Source organism: Marmota flaviventris, chromosome 1 (assembly GCF_047511675.1).
Source record: "Marmota flaviventris isolate mMarFla1 chromosome 1, mMarFla1.hap1, whole genome shotgun sequence".
Taxonomy (NCBI): Eukaryota; Metazoa; Chordata; class Mammalia; order Rodentia; family Sciuridae; genus Marmota; species Marmota flaviventris.
The window spans coordinates 55,512,859-55,535,098 of record NC_092498.1 but is presented as its reverse complement, the minus strand read 5'-3'; the positions used below and the strand labels follow the sequence as shown (position 1 = coordinate 55,535,098).

At 37.3% G+C, this 22,240-nt stretch overlaps 1 protein-coding gene across 1 annotated transcript in view; it reads left to right on the top strand.

The window, feature by feature from the left end:
• The window catches only part of Slc26a4 (solute carrier family 26 member 4), a 58,803-nt gene extending 42,651 nt beyond the window's left edge, over positions 1-16,152 (top strand). The window contains exons 13-20 of the mRNA XM_027926511.3: positions 1,791-1,860; positions 3,587-3,679; positions 5,038-5,133; positions 6,114-6,344; positions 8,710-8,764; positions 9,739-9,884; positions 12,373-12,456; positions 16,084-16,152. Of these exons, the coding sequence (XP_027782312.1) occupies positions 1,791-1,860; positions 3,587-3,679; positions 5,038-5,133; positions 6,114-6,344; positions 8,710-8,764; positions 9,739-9,884; positions 12,373-12,456; positions 16,084-16,107 (799 nt within the window). The 3' untranslated portion in view covers positions 16,108-16,152. The remainder of the gene's footprint in view (positions 1-1,790; positions 1,861-3,586; positions 3,680-5,037; positions 5,134-6,113; positions 6,345-8,709; positions 8,765-9,738; positions 9,885-12,372; positions 12,457-16,083) is intronic.
• Positions 16,153-22,240: the final 6,088 nt, after the last annotated feature.

Genomic DNA, 22,240 nt, shown 5'->3' with positions numbered 1-22,240 from the left:
AGCTAGTAACCCAAAAGTTATGCAACTCAGTACAGGGGAACTTTAGAACAGCTAATTATAGCCAAAATTCATTCAAATCTGTCAAATAAGGCACAAACCCCAAAGTCACACAATTCTGAGAAGTAAACATAATTAGTTCATATGCAGAGTAAAAGCAGCAAAGACAAGTTAAATAAAGGAAAACAATCTGTGGGGGCAGGTCAGGGAGCCTGAAGGTGTCCTTGGTTTTGTTTTGACTCTGGAGAGGATTTGGTAAGTGTCCTCCTGGGCCTTGAGGGAAACAGAGCTTCTCTCTCTCCTCAATTCTTCCATTGTCTTTCCAGATTTCTGGCCTCTTCTCTGCCTGTGTTTGGGCCGTGAAGGAAGAAGAAACCTGGAAAAACATCAACATAGATGTTTTTAGCTTAGCAAAGGCTCACATCTCCTATTCCTTCAACAGTTCTTCTTATCCTTCCTCCCTTCCCTAGCACATCACATCTACTCAAAAGGCCTGTGGCTTTCTGCCTCAGCCTCCTAGGAGCCCAGGGACCTGAAAGGGCACATAATGTTCCAGAGTGCCTCATTTGCTGCTAGGAAATATCTCAGAAATTGCCGTTAAAAGATGCTGCCTTTCAGACAAGCAAAGTAGATATACCTGTAATCCCAGGGACTTGGGAGGCTGAGCCAGAAGAATTGCAGGTTTGAGACCAGCCTCAGCTACTTAGCAAGACCCTTGTCTCAAAATAAAAAATAAAAACGAACTAAAGTGTAGCTTAGTAGTAAAGTACCCATGGGTTCCATCCCCAGTGCTGCAAAAAAAAAAAAAAAAAAAAAAAGAAAGAAAAGAGGGTGTGGGAATGCTATGTCTCTTCCTATATCTGCCTCAGTGTCTTTTTCTTTTCTTAAGTGAGTGTGGGTTGAGACAGAAGGGTTTTGGAGAGGAAGACTACATTGTGAGTATTATGTTAAAGATCAGCACAACACAGCAGGCCAAGGAAAAATTGGTGGTACATTTTAGCCGCTGGTTTGGTAACTAGACTTTTAGCCATCAAAAAGTAGTATACTGCACAGTATTTAATTTTCAGTAATTATAATGCTGATCCAGAAAGCACAATGCTGAAAGGACCCCAAACAGATAGTCTTTCTTTAGGAGTTGCATTTAGCATATGTCCCTAGTCACACTTGAAGAAACGTGGAATTTATCTGATTGCATTGGGAACAGGAAATCAACAGTCTAGTTGACAGGAAGGACTTATTTCTGGTCTTCCCAGGCTGCTGTTTCTATAAAAAGAGACTAATTTGATCACCCGCAGATTCTCCATATTTCATCAGGAAGTTGCCATAAGTCACAGATAAGTACCAGACACCAAAGAAATATGAGTTAAGAGACAGAGGCTATGCTGTTCTTTACCCCTGGGTCTTTTCTAATTTCTCTAAATCTCAGTTTACTCACTAATAAAAGTAAGAATAGCACCACTGATCTTTCAAGGTTATGGTAGAGCTTCAAATAGATTTAACATGTGAGAAAGCTCTCTGCTTATCCTATAAATTGTTAGGCACGTGAAAGCATGATGCTCATTATTTCTCTGAGCTATCAGAAGAGAGTCACAGTTAGTTCCTTTTCCAGTTCCACAAAAACACCAGCTGTTCATTTCAGAGTTAGTTTTGGGAAAATGTCACCTGCAATAAAGACAGAGTCCAAAACACCAGAATGATGGGCTCTTCAGTAGCTGTTATTTAAAAAAAACAACTTCTTAGTGCAAAATATGGCTGTTCCAAAAAACCCCTGATGTTAACTTCTCTTCTTTTAGTCCTTCATGGAATAGCCTTGGAAGCATCCCTAGTACAGACATCTACAAAAGTATCAAGCATTACAAAAATGTAAGTGCCTTTGTGATATTTTTGGTAGATATGGGTCTGCTAGCCTGCAATCCAGGAGTCACATAGTTCTCTCTTATCATGTTCATAACATGGTGGTCAAAGATGGAGACTTCTGCTGGAAAAGTCCTTAGTATACTGGAAATGTCATAAGAACTTTTGATTCAATGCATCTTTTGACATATGGATTATCTGAACTCTGTGCTAGTTGAATGTCATTTTAATGTAAAAACCATTGCAGTAAGAAATTTTAAATAATAGGCAATTTGATTATTCCCAGATGTTTAATCAAATTTTTTTTCTCTGTTATGTAATTGTTAGCCTCTATGAAAATGCCTGAAATCCCTGTAAGATGTTCTTCTTTCAGTTCTAACAAGAGATTTTCAAGTTCTCTGTCATCAAGAGCTTATTTGATATTTTGCTTTATCCTTGAAATTGGAAGAAATATTAGGACACAGGAAATGAAAAACAAACAAATTAAGCTGATGGGCTTGTGTTGCCTGCAAATACAATTGCTTAGTGACCACTAAAGGAAACAGATGAAAAAGTGGAAAAAGTAAATTAAAGAAAACAGAAATTTAGCAACAAACATATAAAACAAAACCATACTTATGCATATTTATATGTGTATATGTATATATGCATATGTGTATATATATATGTAACATATAAGGCATAAATGTGAGCCCTAGGAAGTTATAGTCTAATTTTATGTTAATATTAAAGAATTACTGGACACTGAACCTGGAATTTCTGTAGCTGCTAATTTATTTTCACAATCTTTTTGTTATGTTGAACCAAGTGCATCAAGAGCTAAAAATGATTTTGGACTCTGGCATAGGGAACCCTAGCCTGAATTTTGGGAGTTCTAAAATCTAGGCTCCGCCTTGGTGAGACTGTCCAAGTCACTCAGCCTCTCAAGGCCTCAGTTTTCTTACCCCAAAGGGCCAGATTAATACTGCTATGATTCCTAAAGAACAGAAAAGCCTGATTCTGATTCTGTGAATTCTACTCTTTGCATGGCCACTGTGTGTCAGGGTACGAATAAGCAGATGACACCATAGGCTTCAGTTTCTACAAAACCCTGATTTTGCCCCCTGCCTCCCAAACTACTCAAAGAATTTTAGAAAAATCTAGAGGGTCAGCGGTATGAACTGGAGACAAATCATTTCACCATTTTGAGCCCCAGTTTCTTTGTGCCCTTTCAGACTTGACCTTTTTTGGTATTGTGGAAGTCCCAGAGCTTTGGCCATCTGTTACTTCCCAAATGGGATGAAGCAAGTCCCTATTTGTGGGAAGTTGAGTGTTGGGTATCCGTCTCTTGGGACTCCTCACCTTTGAGAGCTTTGTTTTCTTTTTTTTCCCTTAGTTTCAGATTTTTAAAATTTATTTTTTATTTTTTTAGTTGTAGTTGGACACAATACCTTTATTTTATTTATTTATTTTTATGTGGTGCTGAGAATCGAACCCAGGGCCTCGCATGTGCTAGGCGAGCACTGTACCACTGAGACACAACCCCAGCCCTGAGAGCTTTGTTTTCTTTCTTTCTAGTACTCTAATAAATCCTGTTACATAGCTGCCAAAAAAAAAGAATAGTTGGGCGTTGCCACCCAGCTCCCCTAAGCAATTCTGTCCTGGCTCCTTGCAGAATAACCAGAAATTTAATGGATGATTTGATGCCAGAATTATTTAACCTCAAAAAGTTTTTTTTTTTTTTCTCAAATGCCAGATTGAAGAACTTGAAGGAGTGAAGATTCTTAGATTTTCGAGTCCTATTTTTTATGGCAACGTCGATGGTTTTAAAAAATGTATCAAGTCTACAGTAAGTGTTTGATCCCTCAAAGTCTGGTTTCTAACCTTGAGATTTCACTCATTTATTTATTGGGCTCCAACTGGGAATAAGGCCCTATGCATATTCCTTTTATGATGGACATTTTATATAATATCCTTCCCCTCAAAAACTATATAGGGAGAGAAAAATAAGTGGTTTCCATCTATTGGGAATTTTAATCCACATGTTAATCTAGCAACAATTGCCAGGCAAAAACGCTAGAGGTGAGTCCAGTCAGAATTTAGTGAATTCTAAACAAATAGCATAGAAAGTGTTAAGTGCTCCTTTGTGGACTGCTGGCTACACTACCGGGACAGGACTGGCGAGTTGGGCCAAGTTCCCAGGACGTTATAATCGCTGCGGGCACCAAGGAACTGTAGTCACCCGGGAGCCACCCAGGGAGTGGCCCCGGGAACCTGCAGTGCTGCCCAGGGCCGCTGCCTAGGACTTTGGGATTCCAACAGGCAGAGGTCTGGTTGCAGAGTTTTTTGCGGAGTTTTCCAGAGGCGATGTAAATTGTGTTGTGCAACAGACTGCCCAGAGGAGCAGATAGGGAAGGCAGATATCGAAGAGATAAACAACTATGCAAAACAATGCCACTGTTGTAAATATTTTTATTTGGAAAAATAGTTTCCTTCATTAAAAATAAAACGTATTTTTGTTGACACATATTGGGTTTATTTTGATTATTTTAAATTAACAAATAGTTTTAAAAGTGAAAAAATGTTCATAGAAGGGAGAGATGTCCAAGATAGTTGGACAAACTAGACAGCCGGGATAAGGAAAAGAGGATCATGTCAGGTGCTTGGGAGTCATGTGAGCCTCGAGGAGACTGACGGAAGCAGTGTATTGGGAGGACCCGTTGCCCAGTTAAAGAGTAAATAGAGGAATACATAAGAAGGAAGTTCTGGTCTTGAATGCCTCTCTAAACTTCGAACTTGAACTTGGAATTTGCCTCTGGATCAGTGTTTTCCTAAGTGAGCTCCAGGGCAAACTGGTTCAGAGGAATGTTCATAGAATTTGCAAATAACAAAAGGGCTCTGTGATGTTACGGAAATTTGGAAAAGAGAGTTTTAAAGCTAAGGAGATTACTTTTTGCCATTATTGTCTTTTTTTTTTTTTTAACTCTCTTGGAACTTTTAATATGCTGTTGTCTTCCTCAAGTCTCTGGTGGGGGTTGGGTGACCTGATAGTAGAGGGGATCTACTCCATCAGAATGCACAATTTCTTTTTTGGCAGGGTGTCTCAAAGAAACAATATCTTTTGAGAAATAACTGTTCAGATAACAATTGCCACTAATGAGCATTGGGAACCAGACATTTTAAGTAACCTGACATTTATCTCCAAAGGTTGGATTTGATGCCATTAGAGTATATAACAAGAGGCTGAAGGCATTGAGGAGAATACAGAAACTCATCAAAAAAGGACAGTTAAGGGCAACAAAGGTGAGGCTCCATCTTTCTTCCGCCCCTTAAATTATTTTTTTAAATCTTTATTTATTTATTTATTTTTATGTGGTGCTGAGGATCAAACCCAGTGCCTCACATGTGCCAGGCAGGCATTCTGCCACTGAGCCATAACCCCAGCCTTCTCCCTTAAATTTTTTCCTTTCTCCATGAAAGCAGTCAGATGATCTAAAATTAAATCTATCCCCTTTAGAATCCAGATGTGTAGGAACGAATGACATATGTATGTCAGAGAACAGCTGAGCTGTCCTTGTAGGCAAGAGGAATGGGTGGGAATAAAATGAAATCAGCAGGGCTCCCTCAAAACACAGGGTGTGATTTTTTTTCAGCATGAACATCATCTGTATTAATTTTAAAACCTTATTTTAAAAATAAGTGTTTTTCTTCAAAAATAATTTTAAAGGAACAAAAGTAATAATTCAATGCCAGAAAATTACAATAGAAGGCAGTAAGTTCATAAACTTTCAGAGCTATTAACTTCTGCTTAGATTTTCCTACCAATATCTCTCTTGACAAAGTTCTACTATCTTCCAGAAATCTAGAATATTTTGGCTCCTTGTTTTTCCATTTTTTCCTAGAGAACACCAAAGTTTGGGCTGAGGTAAAATTCTTTCCTTAAGAGTTCATTCCCTTGCTGGGTGTGGTGGCACACACCTGCAATCCCAGTAGCTCGGGAGGCTGAGGCAGGAGGATTGCAAGTTCAAAACCAGACTCAGTAACTTAATTTAGCAAGATCCTGTCTCAAAATAAAAAAAGCTGGGGATGTGGCTCAGTGGTTAAGCATCATGGATTCAATCCCTGGTACCCCCCACCCCCGCCATAAAAAAAAGAGTTCATTCTCTTGACATTTTTGTTTACCAAGGAACACTGTATGCAGGACTTTTAAATAACTTGAAATGAATGGTTGAAAGACATTTCAAATCAATGGCAATTAAGATGGCAGAGTTTTCTTTATTTAGAATGGCATCGTTAGTGATGCTGGTTCATCAAATAATGCTTTCGAGCCTGATGAAGATATTGAAGATCCTGAAGAACTTGATATCCCAACCAAGGAAATCGAGGTTCAAGTGGATTGGAACTCTGAGCTTCCAGTCAAAGTGAATGTTCCCAAGGTACCAATCCATAGCCTTGTGCTTGATTGTGGAGCTATATCTTTCCTGGATGTCGTTGGAGTGAGGTCATTGCGGCTGGTAAGATTCTGTTTATTTGAACTATAAAATTGGAGATTTGACAAGAGTAAAATGGGTTACCCCGTTTTGCAAAAGAGTTAATGCATGGGCTCTATAATTTTTCCAAGTGAATACTTTTGTGATAGAATGCAATATTTTTTACTTTATTAGAGCAGTATAGTTTTACATAGAAGCTAGGTTCATTTTAACAAAATTATGCATTTGATTTACTCCATTTCAGTCCCGATTCCCTCTTCCTATTTTCCTCTTTCCCTCCACTCTCTTCCTATTTTCCTTCCTCTACTGATCTTCCTTTCATTCATTCACTTATTTTTTTTAAAAAAATATTTTGTTGTTGTGGTAGTTGTTAGACCTTTATTTAATTTATTTATTTATATGTGGTGCTGAGAATCGAACCAGTGCCTCACACATGCCAGGCCAGGGCTCTACCACTGAGCCACAACCCCAGCCCCATTCGCTTATTTTTGATTGGTGCTTTCTACATATGCATAAAGGTTTAAATTCCCTGTGATGTACTTGCATATGCAAATAATGTGATTCTATTAAATTTGTTCCACATTTCCTCCCCTTTCCCTTCCCTCCTCCCTCCCCCTTGATCTCCTTCTTCTAAAGAGTGTGATATTTAAAAGCATAAGCTCTGGAGCCAGAGTTGAATTCTGGCTTCATCATTAGCACTAGCAGTGTGACCTTGAACAAGTTGCTTGATCTGTCTGTGTCTCTATTTCTTCATTGTAATAGAGGGGTGGGTAAAGATTGCATCTGCTTCACAGGAGTGTTATGAAGATTAAATAAGATAATAAATGCAAAGAATTTAGAAGAGTGACTGGCACATACGTACCCCTTAGCAATTATGAATATTTATTTTTCTTTTTTGTACAGGGAATTGAACCCAAGGGTCTTCTACCAATGAGCTATATCCTCAGACCCTTTTTTATTTTATAAATATTTTTAATTGTAGATGGATAGAATACTTTAATTTTATTTATTTATATGTGGTGCTGAGAATCAAAACCAGTGCTTTAATACATGCCAGGCAAGTTCTCTACCACTGAGCCACAACTCCAGACCTTTTTTTGTTTGTTTTTGAGACAGGTTCTGGCTAAGTTTCTTAGGGCCTTGCTAAATTGCTGAGGCTGGCCTTGAACTTGCAGTCCTCCTGCATCAGCCTCTCAAGATGCTGGGGTTACAGGTGAATACCATTATACCCAGCTATGAACACTTATTGTGTTTTATTTTTCTGAGAATGTATAGGAAATGGAATATGAAAAGAAGGGAAAATGGGCAAAGTTTGTGTCATTATTATTCTACTTTTTATGTGAATAGCAGCAGCATAAGGAACACCAGGTACATGGTAGGACTCGAAAAACCAGGCATTATTAAGAGGTTAGAATAGTCAGGCATGTAGGAAGTCAAGGCAAGAGTTGAGAAGCATGCAGGGTGAAAACATCCATGATTTCAGAAAGCAGTTATGCAAGCTCAAGTTCACACCTTCTTTCAAGTAGATGTTAAATGCCTTATATGTGCTAAGCACTCTTCTAGGCACAAGAGACTAGTGATGAAGTAAGTAGCCATGGTCTCTACCCTCATGGGACTAAGCAGTCTAGAAGGGAAGGTAAACATTAAGTAATCTTATAATTTAACAACTGTATTAAGTGTTCCGAAGAAGTCTTTAAAGAGAATGTCACCTTTAGGTTTCAAGTTTAGGTGAAACTTCCAGTAGACCTCAAGATCTCTGTTATGAATATATCAATGTCAGAATCTTGACAGTAATTTTGTATTGTAGTTTTATGAAATATTACTATTGGGAGAAACTGGGAAAGGGGTACATAAAATCTCTCTACAATTCCTTACAACTACATTTACAATGATCATAAAACATTTAATCTTAAAAAGTCAATGCACTAGACCTATGATCAATATATTCTATATAATCATCATCGTATTTGAAAGCAACTATTAAAGTATGGGAAATATTCTGGCATTAAATATGTTAGACTTTCTTCAAAAGTAATTCATTAAACCCTTGGGCCATTACAATCTAAAATGGATCTAAGCCAATGCTTAGAGTGAAATGAACAACAAAGAACAAGTGTGTGTTCTCCAGTGAGCTAATAACCAGATGTGCTAAGAGAACAGAACCTTTCAGCATATTCTCACACACTTTTGCCAAGCATAATTACTTCCCTATCTTACCTACCTAGTACCCACACCCTGGAATCATTTCCTGTCCTTGCAGATGTAGCCCCAAAGCCCCCAGCTAAGCTAAACCTCTGTTAGAAATCTGCTTCATATTATTACATCTGATTGTCATGCCTTAGTCTGCTTACCTTTCTGATGCTTACCTGTCTGATGTTTTTACTTTTAGATTGTCAAAGAATTCCAAAGAATTGATGTGAATGTGTACTTTGCATCACTTCAAGGTAAATGCATCTATGTGCCAATATATAAGACTTTTCCCTAAGTCCTTTCTCTCCTACTTTGGAATATGGGCACATAATGTCTGAAGGTCTTTTAAAAAAAAAAACAAAACTCTTTAATATTGTTATAAAGAATGTGTAAGAAAATTTGCCATTTTAGGCACTTTTAAGTGTATAGTTAATCCACTAGCATTCGTTATCTTCACAATATTTATAAACATCACTATTTCCAGAATTTTTCATCATCACAAACAGAAGCTCTGTACCAATGACACAATAATTCTGAGAACATTTTATATGTCAAAGATAATACCTTGAATTTGTGTCACACAGCTGGGAATGTATAGAAATTTATGTCCGTGTCTTTGTATGTGTGTAGGAAAGTGATAATGTTTAGACTGAGTTCTCTAGAAGCAGAGCCTGAGACAGGGATTCTTGCGTTAGTAACTGAAGAAGTGAAGAAAGCAGGACAGGGCAGGAGAGGCTGGTCATCGAAGTAGTTTCAGAAGTTTGACATTAGACTCCTGATTGCATAGAGAGCTCCACAGCAGGAAGATCACCAGAGGTTATACCATCTTGAGCAAGGGGCCTGCCTTTGTATTCTTATTATAGTTAATCATTGATGCAGATCCCCCTTAGATACAGGTATAGCCTCCAGGTCTCTTCAGGCAAAACAGCTCCTATTGGCCAAGGAAAATTACCCAGAGAGGAGCAGAGCTGTGAACCGTTAGTAGCCAGGCTCGCAGCAGCTGGTACACTGATTTGGCAAAAGATACATGGACTAAGGCCATCTACAAGCAGTTATGGGATAATCATTATGTGTGCTACTGGGAAAAAAAAATCTCAGTCAGTGTAGAAAAGGGTCACATTCTGAAAATGAGAAAGAAAAAAAGAAAGGAGCTACAAAACCAGTATTGGTAGATGTTATAAAAATACCTTTCCTATCAACTACTAACCATTATCTCTTTCTTCTGTAGATCATGTGATAGAGAAGATGGAGCAATGTGGCTTCTTTGATGATAACATTAGAAAGGACACATTCTTTCTGACTGTTCATGATGCTATAATCTATATACAGAACCAGGTTAAATCCCAAGATGGACAAGATTCCATTTTAGAAACGGTAAGTATTTAATCTTTCTGCATCTGTATCTTTCCTAAACTATCAAGTTTTCTATAAACTGCAAAAATTATACAAATATAGTTTGAAATCCAGCCTAATTGTTGAATTTTAGGCCAGTTGCATAACTTCTCAGAGGCTCAGTTTCTCATCTGTGAAATGGAAGTAAAAATATTTACCTTGCTGAGTAGACATGAGGACTAAATGAGATATTTTATAGGAACATACCTGGGATGCCTAGAGTGTAATAGTTCTACAATGTTTGGGTTTACTAATAAAAGTGGGCATTAGCTATAATGCCTTTTTATAAGATAGCACTGAGTCCTGGATCTTCCATGATTTGTATATATAAATGCAAGATAAAGTTTAGCAATCTGGAAATCCTTGTATTATAAATATCTTTAAATAGGATCCATTAGTTTATAAGTGATCTTTAAAAAAAAAAATACTAAGGTCACAAATAAACCCAGGGTGAATTTTCTCCCACAAAACAGAATAGGCCTTAATTTCCTATTGGTTTTATTTTGTCAGTTCTCTTATCAAATATCTAGGAGAGGAGAACATTCTGGTCTAGTTCATTGCATGAGGCTACTGGTAGGCCTGGAACAAGATCCTCCTTTCTCTTTGACCTTGACCTTTTCATAGTGAATTTGGGAAACTAGAACCAATGCCAACAAAAATATGATGATGATGATTCTAGGGGCATAAAGAATATTAAATTGCTTCTCATTGTTATAAAATTGGGATAAGTAGATCTTTATTGTAGATTGGAAGTTGATGTTTGAAGTAAACTAATTTATAAAGTATTATATATTCTATTTCAGCTTCTGTCAGTGGAGAGGTTGTTCTGCTTAATGGTCCCAGGGAAAAAAGAGAGGCCCTAAATATTGAAGTGTCAATTTTAAATATGAAAAAGAGAAAAAGTAGTAAAACCATAAATATATTTTTAAAAAATTTACATGGAAGCTGCTCATCTTTGAAAACTCATAAACCTTTTTCTATTCAATTTAAAATTCTCTAAGCCAAAGACAAAAAAAAAAGGGGGGGGGGATCATATATCTAAAAAAAGATTCCACTTTAAAGATAAAAGCAAAACCAAGGTATTGAGTTCTTTATCAACATGAAAATAGTTATTTTTGATAACACAAGTTGATCTAAAATCCTAGGCAGTGAATGTCACAAAACCCACTCACCAAGAATGCACCCACTGGGGCTGGGGTTGTGGCTCAATGGTAGAGCACTTACCTGGCAGATGTGAGGCCCTGGGTTCTATCCTCAGCACTGCATATAAATAAATAAATAGACAGATAGATAAAATAAAAAGATCCATTGACAACTAAAAAATATATATTAAAACAAAGAGTACACCCACCATATTAGGCTCCATCTTGTTTGCAATCAGAGAGACACTGTGAGTGGCTGGGATGAATTTTTTTTTTTTTTTTCCGAATATGTTAGGTTGAGTGTAACTGAATGCTTGCATGACATACTTCCTGGTTCACTGAAGAGTAGGCTGAGCATTACTGGTGGCCGGTGAGATCAGGAACCTTACACTTCTGTGTCTCCTTAGGGTCTAGCACAAAGCTCCATACATGATAGATAAATGGTAAATGATGACAAACCTCACCTGTGTTACTTTCCTTTTTTTCAAAAACAGTTACTTGTATATTAAGGACACTGTAGAAGCAGCAATATGATCCTCTCCTATCCCTTTTCTTCCCCCAGAACAGTCCCAACTTGTCACTACACTTCACTGTACTTTTCCCATTCTGTCATGACCATAGCAACTTAATCTTTTAATTAATTTCCATACTAAAAAAGAGAAGTGGGTTGTTTGTGAGATGAAAAAGAGCAAAGTAGCACCACAAGATGACATTTTATCCTTGGCATATATTTGGAGTTGCTTTGGAAATGTCCTTCATGCATTAACCCCTAGATTGTTGTTCTCCCTTATGCAGATTAAATTATGCACTACCCTTAAAAAGCAGAGCTTTCTGGAACAGCCAGCTTGGTCTATAGATTGTTGGTTTCCACCTCCAATAAAATTAATTCCATCCAATTCAAGTTGGGACCATTTAATGACCTGAATCACAAGCCCTTCACAGCGCACTCACTGTTTGCTCAGTGCTGCACGGAGTGCTCTTAGCTTAGCTGTTGAAAGAGAGCTATTGACTGCTCAGTCCTTTAGGCAGGGGTTGTCCTGTTGAGAGGCATGCACTTCAGAGGTTGGGGAAGACTGCTGAAAAGGAATTTGGACAATAGAGAACTCCAGTTCTCTATTTCACACTTGAATGTGAAAAAATGGTATAGGGAAAATGGTAAGGTGGGAAATTAAAAAAAAAAAAAAAAAAAAAAGAAGAAATCTGAAGAGGATTCTGAAGTCTGGGATTAGAGATGAGAAGCACCAGCAGAGCTTCAAATTTTCAGTGTGGTATCAGATGGATGAATGCTATTATATTGCCAATAAATACTTTGTGTTCTCTTTGTCAAGATCACCCTCATTCAAGATTGTAAAGATCCTCTTGAATTAATGGAAGCGGAGTTGACTGAGGAAGAACTTGATGTCCAGGATGAGGTATGATACTTATTTTCTCCTGAAGAAAATAATTTGGATTAAATTTTGAGTAAACCGAATAAGGCAAGTAGTGAGTATGTCTGATTAAGAACCGTTCACGGGACCGGGGTTGTGGCTCAGCGGTAGAGCTCTCACCTAGCATGTGCGAGGTCCTGGATTTGCTCCTTGGCACCACATAAAAAATAAGTAAAATAAAATAAAGATATTGTGTCCATCTACAACTAAAAAATAAATATTTTTTGAAAAAGAACCATTCAGGGAAAAGAGTTCCAAAAAATATAAAAAGGATGGCTTGAAAGGAGGGAAAAATAGAAAACAAGAATTCTCCCTTGAAGACATGAAATACTTGACAACCTTTTGTCGAAAGCATATAGAGATGATCAGCAACTTGCAGTAGCTAATGCACTGCATCTTGATTTTATACCTAACTCCAAAAAATATTGTTCAGAGACCTGAGGCCATGGGATAGGGAGAAGGTGAATGGAGGAATTTTTAACCCAGGAATTTCATAAGCTTCAGGAATAGTACATAAGGAATAGAAACCTTATGACTTTTCTTCGTCTGACTGATAATGGTTTAAAAAGATACTCCTTCCACTGGAGGCTGATTCTATGTATTTCAGATGCTCTGTGGCATTGGACTATTCCTAGGAAACTTGCCTGAACTTCTAATGTCTGAATAAGCTTTGTGGTTCCACCCCTGAGTAAAATGGTAGCAACAATGGAAGATCATAGAATTAAAAAAAAGATTTTTTTTTTGTTGTAAATGGACACAATACCTTTATTTTATTTATTTATATTTTTATGTGATTCTGAGGATCAAATCCAGTGCCTCACATTTGCTAGGCAAGCACTCTACCACTGAGCTACAACCCCAGCCCCAAGATCAGAGAATTTTAAAGTTGGAAGATTTCTTAAAAATGAAGTTAGCTGGGTATATGGTGGCACATGCCTGTAATCCCAGCTATTTGGGAAGTTGAGGCAGGAGGAACATAAGTTCAAGACCAACCTCAGCAGTTTAGAGAGACCCTGGCTCAAAATAAACAAAAAGGGCTAGGGATGTAGGTCAGTTCAGTGGTAGAGTGTCCCTAAGTTCAGTCCTCAGTGTTGAAAAAAAAAAGTAGTGTCACATCCCACCCTATGTAGAAATCCCTCCTGCACCATTCTTGATGGATGTTTACTTTTGTGTGAACATTTCCAAAAACGGGCAACAAGTGATGCTCAATGGAGTTTGCTACATGGACACAAGTTTCTAAATGTTAGCTGTGTTTACAAAACTGAATTTGGCTTTTCCATAATAACCACCTAGTGAGAATGAGATCTGCCTTCCTTAGCAACACAAACCTTCCCACTTAACAGAGAATAGCTCTTATGTCTCTTCCAGACTCTCCTCCAGGAAAACTCCTCCAATTTCTTCTACTGTTCCTCACAGACATGCAGTTTGTCAATATTTCACTGTCCAAGATGGGAACAAAAAGTCCTAAAGGTGGTCAGACCCAGATGGACATTATACAACCACTACTTAACTTGATTTAAAAAAAATCTTTTTAGTTGTAGTTGGACACAATACCTTTATTTTATTTATTTATTTTTATGTGGTGCTGGTGATTGAACCCAGGGCTCTGCACATGTGAGGCGAGCTCTTTACCACTGAGCCACAACCCCAGCCTATCAAGATCTTTTTATTACTGTAACTTTAAAATGTCTGCTTTCATTGTAGCTACATGCAAATCTTAGCATCTACCCAACAGGGTCAACTAAAGACATTTTCATACAAACTGTGGTCTAGCAGGGGTGCTCATGTATATTGTTATTGATTTTAGGCCCAAATGTAAGATTACACATATTTCTGCTAGATTGTACCTATGGTTCCAGTTTATTGAAACAGTTTGGCAACTTGAACCTATCAATCAACTATTAACTCCCCAACTCAACCTATATCAGAGGCAAATCAGATAAGCATGCCTTCTCTGCCTTTTTTCCAGGTCTTGATAAAAATTGTTCATAAGAATAGTTTTCTCTGATATGAAGATGCTGATCCATAATGGGGATTGGAGCGGGGGAAGCATGGGTGTAATGCAGGAACTTTAGATATGGCAAAGGGGAGGGAAAGGAAGGGAGGGGGCAGGAGGAAGCAAAGATGGTGAAATGAGATGGATATCATTACCTCAAGTACATGTATGAAGACACAAATGGTGTGACTATTTTGTGTACAACCAGAGAAGGGAAAAATTGTGCTCTATATGTGTACTATGAATTGAAATGCATTCTGCTGTCATGTATAACAAATTAGAATTGTCGCATTCCCGGCGACAAAAACACTCAGGGTCACTCCAGGGGAACTGGGCTGAGGAAATAACCACACAAGAGACAGAGATACCTTTTTCTTTGGGGGTCCTGTAATGGTTTTCTGACCTTAAGGGTCCGCAGAAAGAGAGAGAGAGTGTGTGAGCTCGTGCTGACCCCTTTTATTGAGGAGATGCCATTCAAATGAGGCAAAGGGTCAAGTTTCAAGGGGCTGAGTCTAGCTTCATGATGTCTGCTGTCAGCAGGTTGACTGACATCTAGGAAGGCCACATCCAAAGGCAGAGCAAGAGAAGCGGACACACAAAGGGCGTTTCTGTGGAACATTCTATCCCAAACAGGGCAAGGGGGTGACATCACAAAGGAACAGTTGAGCATAGCTCAACCCATGGGGCTGCAAGAAGGCACGCCTACACATGAAAACACATTTTGTGACATTTTGTGACTTCCAAGATCGGGGCAGCCATCTAGGGCCACTTTGATGTGGCCAAATCACTTGGAAGTGACCGACAGAGCCTCAACTAATCAGGGAGGGAAAATGCTGGTAACATAGAGTAACGGCCTCCCACACAGAATAAATAATATTTTTAAAAAAGAATAACATCCAAACCCCTGTCATAAAATCAGGCAATAGAGACAATGAGCAGCAAATTTGATAAAGATATTGCTAGAGTGAGAATCACAGGCCCTGCATCTTAGCCCACCAGCTTAATGAGCCTAGGAAAGTTATTATGAGCTGAGAATTTCTTCCAGTTTTAGTAACTTATGACTCTATGGATATAGGGCAGCCTTAGTTTGAGTAAAAACTCCTATCAAAACTGGAACTTAAGAAGAAGCTGTTATATTATAGGATTTTTGTTGACTACCACATAAAAGGATCATTCAGTTAGGCTTCTATAGGTGGTGAAGCAGTATGGCATAGCAGTTTCAACGGCATGGGCTTTAGGACCAGACAGATCTGCGGGCTAGTCCTGATTCTGCGATATATTGGCTGTACAGCCCAGGGTAAATTACATACCCTGTCTTTATTTTGGTATCTGCATGTAAAATAGAAAATACCACAGAGTTCTAAAAAGTGAAGGATGCATGTGAAATAACAAGAGCAGTGTCTTATGTATAGTAAATGCTCAATAAATAGTAATTATTGCTTTTCTATAAATCCAATTAAAGTATGATGAAGGTCATTAAGTTTTATTCTACTTTTATTGTGACAATATGTACCTAAGATGTATAAAATTAAGCAACCAATACCATAAAAACGTATTTATAAGAGGATGATGTAGACACAAGTCGCACCAACACTGTTTCCCTTTTGTTTCCACAGGCTATGCGTAGACTTGCTTCCTGAAAGTGGGATCAGGAGGTCACTCACTGTAAACAAGGACTGCAAGGCATAATTTACCCAACAATATCATTATATGCAAACATTTTCTGCATTGATTATTTCTTTGGACTTGAAACACTTCATTCTTTTCCTTTTGCATTTTTTTAAGTCATTGAGTTTTTTAACCTCTTAGTCATTAAATGATGAAAACATTTAGATAATTTCTGTGCCTTATTTATTTAATAAGCAGCTTACCTCTAAAATGTGCAAAGTGGCAAGGAGAATTGCCCAGGCAAATTGGTAATGTCCAGGATCTGCTGACATTGTAAGATGCTGCAAATCTGTCATGCAGATGAACTAGCAATGTGCACCAGGTTACTGGCATATCTCTGTTCAATCAGAGTAAGTGTTGACCTAATAGCTTCTGTGGGCGGGTGAGTCAGGAAGGACTAATCATAAAGAAAGATCTATTTCTGATTGACCTTGATATCCATGAGCTGCACTGATCACAGAGTAAAGGCACATTCAGAAAATGCTGAAATGCAATTATTCATGCTTTTATCAATAATAGCCTTTTTGCAAAATAAGTCAAAGTTTTTAAAATGCAAGTTTGGTTAGTACTTAGTAATGAAGTGTGACCAGATATATAACCAGAATTTAGGATCTCTTTAATGCTGGACATGGTTCACTTAAAAACTATTAGAATGGGGCTCATATATTTTAAAAATATTGGGGCAGAGAAGTGAGATTTTCATGGCTTATAGAAATAATTTTTTGATATGATAACATCATAGATCACAATTAAGATCAAAGAAAATAAAATATGAGACAGACTAGCTTAAAAATGAAGTTTTAACTTATCCTTATAGAAATGCTCATTGTGTGAAACTTTATATAGGTATGATATATTGAAAACTGCTATTATGAGCAAAACCAATTTTGATATAAGATCATGATGATTAAAATTAGCTTATATTTTTCTCCACTTATCAGTACATAAAGTAATATTTAATTGAATTCTAACTACTTTTCAAAAGAAATCTAAAAATAAAATGTCTATAGTAGTCTGTACTTAAAATGAGTGAACTCAAAAGGAAAAAATGGTTTGGAATATATACTTTGGAAATAGATACTTTAAAAAAATCCATATCTTAAGCCAGCAAATTTTATCTTTCATTTTTACTTAGTCTTTTCCAAATACAGTTCTAGGTATTAATGTATAATATATAGGTTGGAGTGAAGTCACCATTTCCAGAAACAAATAAGTACTTAGGTCTTCAGTTGAGCCAGTGTCCTGCTTGATTGAGGGCTATATTTCCCTTTAGCACAGGTGTGTGAAATTCCCAAATGTGTTTGGTTATCCAAAGGTACAATGTGTCATCTCTGTTTTTTTTTTCTTAAATAAAATCAGAAACCATGTTCCCACTTCTGAAGGAAGATGATCAGTGATAATATAAAATTAGGTGATCCTGAATTGTGATTATATCTAGTTGTGGCAAAACCAGAATTATAATGCTATCTCATTTTCATAGTGATACCTGATTATAAGGGCAAAAATTATCTCTAAAGAGTGAATGTAATAGTCTTGCAGAAAATGAAAGAATACCTCTGTTCAATAGAGGGAATGTGTGCACTGCTCTCTCTCTCTCTCTCTCTCTCTCTCTCTCTCTCTCTTTTTTTTTTAAGGAGATACCAAAGTTCCATTTTATAAGCTGGATTTTTGTAAAATCTTGGGTCCATTTGCGACTAAGAAGACCAGTCTTACTTGTTTCACCTGCACACTCTAGAAATACTCTCCTATGCATTTTGTGAATAGCAAGTATACCCTTAATTCTGTATTGTCTATGGAAATTTTACTTGAAATTAAAACTATCTCTGTCATATTCTTAACCTATAGGATGATTGTAGTATTACATATGAATTTTAATAGCAAGTAAAAACCTTAAATCATGTAAATTTGAAAATATTTACACATATATTTAATAATTGCAAAGTTGCCTTTTTCTGAAGTGTGTCTTTTCTGAGAAAAACTATTAAACATAATTTTAAAATCCCATATTCCAAGTTTGTCATTACTTTTTTCCATGTTTTATTTATTTATTTATTTAAATTCATATATGAGAGCAGAATGCGTTACAATTCTTATTTCACATGTAGAGCACAATATTTCATATTTCTGGTTGTATACACAGTATATTCATACCAATTTGTGTCTTCATACATGTACTTTAAATAATAATGACCATCACATTCCACCATCATTCTAACCCCATCCCCCCTCCCTTCCCCTCCCACCCTTCTGTCCTATCTAGAGTTTGTCTATTCTTTCTATGCTCCCTCTTCCTACCCCACTATGAATCAGCCTCCTTATATCAGAGAAAACATTTGGCATTTGTTGTTTTGAGATTGGCTAACTTCACTTGGCATTATCTTCTCTAACTCCATCCATTTACCTGCAAATGCCATGATTTTATTCTCTTTTATTGCTGAATAATATTCCATTGTGTATATATGCCACTTTTTTTTTATCCATTCATATATTGAAGGGCATCTAGGTTGGTTCCACAGTTTAGCTATTGTGAATTGTGCTGCTATAAACATTGATGTGACTATGTCCCTGTAGTATGCTCTTTTTAAGTCCTTTGGGTATAGTCCGAGGAGAGGGATAGCTGGGTCAAATGGTGGTTCCATTCCCAATTTTCCAAGAAATCTCCATACTGCTTTCCATAATTGGGTGCACCAATTTGCAGTCCCACCAGCAATGTATGAGTGTACCTTTTCCCCACATCCTCACCAACACTTATTGTTGTTTGTCTTCATAATGGCTGCCATTCTGACTGGAGCAAGATGAAATCTTAAAGTGGTTTTGATTTGCATTTCTCTAATCACTAGTGATGATGAACATTTTTAAATATATTTGTTGACTGGTTGTATATCCTCTTCTGAAAAGTGTCTGTTCAGGTACTTGGCCCATTTATTGATTGGGTTATTTGTTTTTTTGGTGCTTAGCTTTTTGAGTTCTTTATATACCCTAGTGCTCTATCTGATATGTGAGGGGTAAATATTTGCTCCCAAGATGTAGGCTCTCTATTCACCTCACAGATTGTTTCTTTTGCTGAGAAGAAACTTTTTAGTTTGAGTCCATCCCATTTATTGATTCTTGATTTTAATTCATGTGCCAAAGGAGTGTTATTAAGAAAAACCTGAAATAATATAAATTTGAAAATATTTACACATAAATTTAATAAATGCAAAGTTGCCTTTTGCTGAGGTGTGTCCTTTCTGAGAAAAACTATTAAATATAATTTTAAAATCCCATATTCCAAGTTTGCCATTACTTAAAAAAAAATGTAGATAGACACAACACAATGCCTTTATTTTTATGTGGTGCTGAGGATCGAACCCGGGTCCCGCCCATACTAGGGGAGCACTCTACCACTGAGCCACAATCCCAGCCCTTGCCATTACTTTTATCAGTCATCATTTTGATGTATTCTTCATAGCCCTACTTCCATTTGTAGGTAATTTTTTGTAGGTTTATCAATGCATAAATAATGTTATTCACAAATCTCAGTAAAATCCGTAATTCTTAACCAAATATTTACAGCTTATTTTGTACAATGATTTTCATTATCTTAAGCAAACTCTTCATTCTAGTTCAACATACATATAAAAAGAATACAAATCCTAGTATATTCTTAAAGAATTTTCACAAGCACACTCGTCAGCCAGTCCCACATCAACAAGCAGAATAGAATCAGTGCCCTGCAGCCCTCCCAAACTCCTCCTGCCTAGTAAAGCCAAGGGTAATCACTGTCCTCAGTCATAAAACCTATTTTTTGAATGGCAATAAATGGAAGCAAAGATTATTTTCCTCCTTCACTTTTGTGTGTTTTCTTTTACTCAATGTTATCATCATCAGTTTCATCCCTGTTTATGCAAGCAGCAACCATTCATTAATTTGTACTGCTGTATAGTATCCCACTATCTAAATACTTATTTATCCATGGGCTTTCATGAATAGGACTGCTCTGAACATTCTTGTGAGGTGCTCCTCCAGGTTCCAGAAATATCTGGGGTGGGGTCCTCTATATGGGGCGTGGCCCTAAGAGATGAGAGTCCGTGGAAGTAGGATTAATCTCTGACTACATCAGTTAGAATAAAAAGCATTTGTCAAGTGAACAATATAATAAACAATGTAACACAAGGCACATGGACTCTAGTTTAATCAAATGAACATTAGTTCCAAAAGAAAACTACATAAGAACAAGTGAATGGGACAAAATGAATTGGGAGAAAGAGAAAAACAAATGTAAGGGAAAGAGGAAAGAAAGGTCAGAGGGGTAAAAGAGTAAAAAGGGGGAGAGTCACTGATGAAGAAAATGGCATTAGAGGGCTGAACTCAGTGGTGCATACTTGTAACTCCAGCTTCCCAGGAGGCTGAGGCAGGAGGATCCCAAATTCAAGGCCAGCCTGAGTAACTTACTAAGATCTTATCTCAAAATAAAGAGAGCTGTGCTTGTAGCTCAGTGGTACAACACTTGCCCAGCATGCGTGAGGCCCTGGGTTTGATCCCCAGTTCTGAAAAAAAAAAAAAAATTAGGAAAGGAATAGGAGGTAGAGAATTTGGTGGCAGGAAAAGAAAATTCAAATAGAGGGTTGATTTCAATACAAACATCCTTTAAAAACTCAAGAGAAGTGAGTGACACTCCTTGTCCTACACACCAAACCCTCTCTTGGTCCTCTTTACCTGGGTCTATTCCCTCACCCCATATAGTTATCATCTTTTGGTTTGCCCTATAATTCACTTATGTTAGTTGTTTTTCCTCTTCCTGTTTCCTCCTCTATGCTAGAACATAAGCTCTTCCAGGGCAGAATTCTTGTTTTGTTCCTGGACATAACACCAGCACTTAGAAGTGTCAGAAGGGCCAGTCACACATTAGGTGCTCGATAAATATTGCTGAATGGCTGAATTAAGCTGCAGTTAGTGATGCTGAGCCAGGCTAACATGGTCTGAGAATGGTAAGGCTGGGGATGTGGCTCAAGCGCAGCGTGCTCGCCACATGCGTGCGGCCCGGGTTCAATCCTCAGCACCACATACAAAAAAAAACCCCAAAGATGTTGTGTCCGCCGAAAACTAAATATATATATATATATATATATATATATATATATATATATATATATATATATAAACATGCAGTGTTTCCCCAGCTTTCAAGATTATTTCTAAGGCCTACAGGAAAGGGGCTCACAAATCACTTAGCTGCTAACAGAGAGCATGCTGTTGAAGGTCTTTTAGACTTTGTACTCATTTTGAATTCGCTGACCAAGTTAGCCCACTCTATCTTTTTCTTCAGGAACATCTTTGGGTCTGGACATGGAAATACTGTTTTTTTTTTTTTTTTGTATATATTTTCAAGCTTCAAGATCATTCCTTGGGCTGAGGATGTGGCTCAAGCAGTAGCACGCTCGCCTGGCATGCGCAGGGTGCTGGGTTCAATCCTCAGCACCACATAAAGATGTTGTGTCCACCGAAAACTAAAATACTTTAAAAAAAAAAAAAAAAAGATCATTCCTAGTGCTTTTTTTTTTTTTAGATCATTTGCTCCAGGACTGAGCTCCTTTGTCCTCACTTAAAACTTTCCCAGGGCACTCTTCTCTCCATCTCTCCTAGTGTTAACATCTTGCATAGTGACTATATAATATAAACCCAGGAAATTGGTGTTTTACAAACCATAGAGCTTATTCACATTTTATCAATTACACGTCCTCCTCCACCTCCTCCAGCTCCTCCTCCTCCTCTTCTTCTTCTTTTGGTAACTCTATGCAATGTTATCCCTTGCACAACTTCATATAAACAACTGAACCACAATCAAGCTTAACTACCCTGTCAACACAAGACTTCTTCTGAGGGCTCCCTTTTTAAAAATATTTTATTTTTTTTATTAGTTCATTTTGGTTATAAATAATATTAGGGTTCACTTTGACATAATTATACAAGCATGGAAGATAATTTAATACAATTCAGTCCCCAGTTCTTGCCCTTTCCATCCCTCTTCCCTCCCCTGTTCCCTTTCCTCTACTGATACACTTATTTATAGTTTTTTTTTTTAATTAGTGCCTTGTGGATGTATATGAAAGTGAGATTCACTGT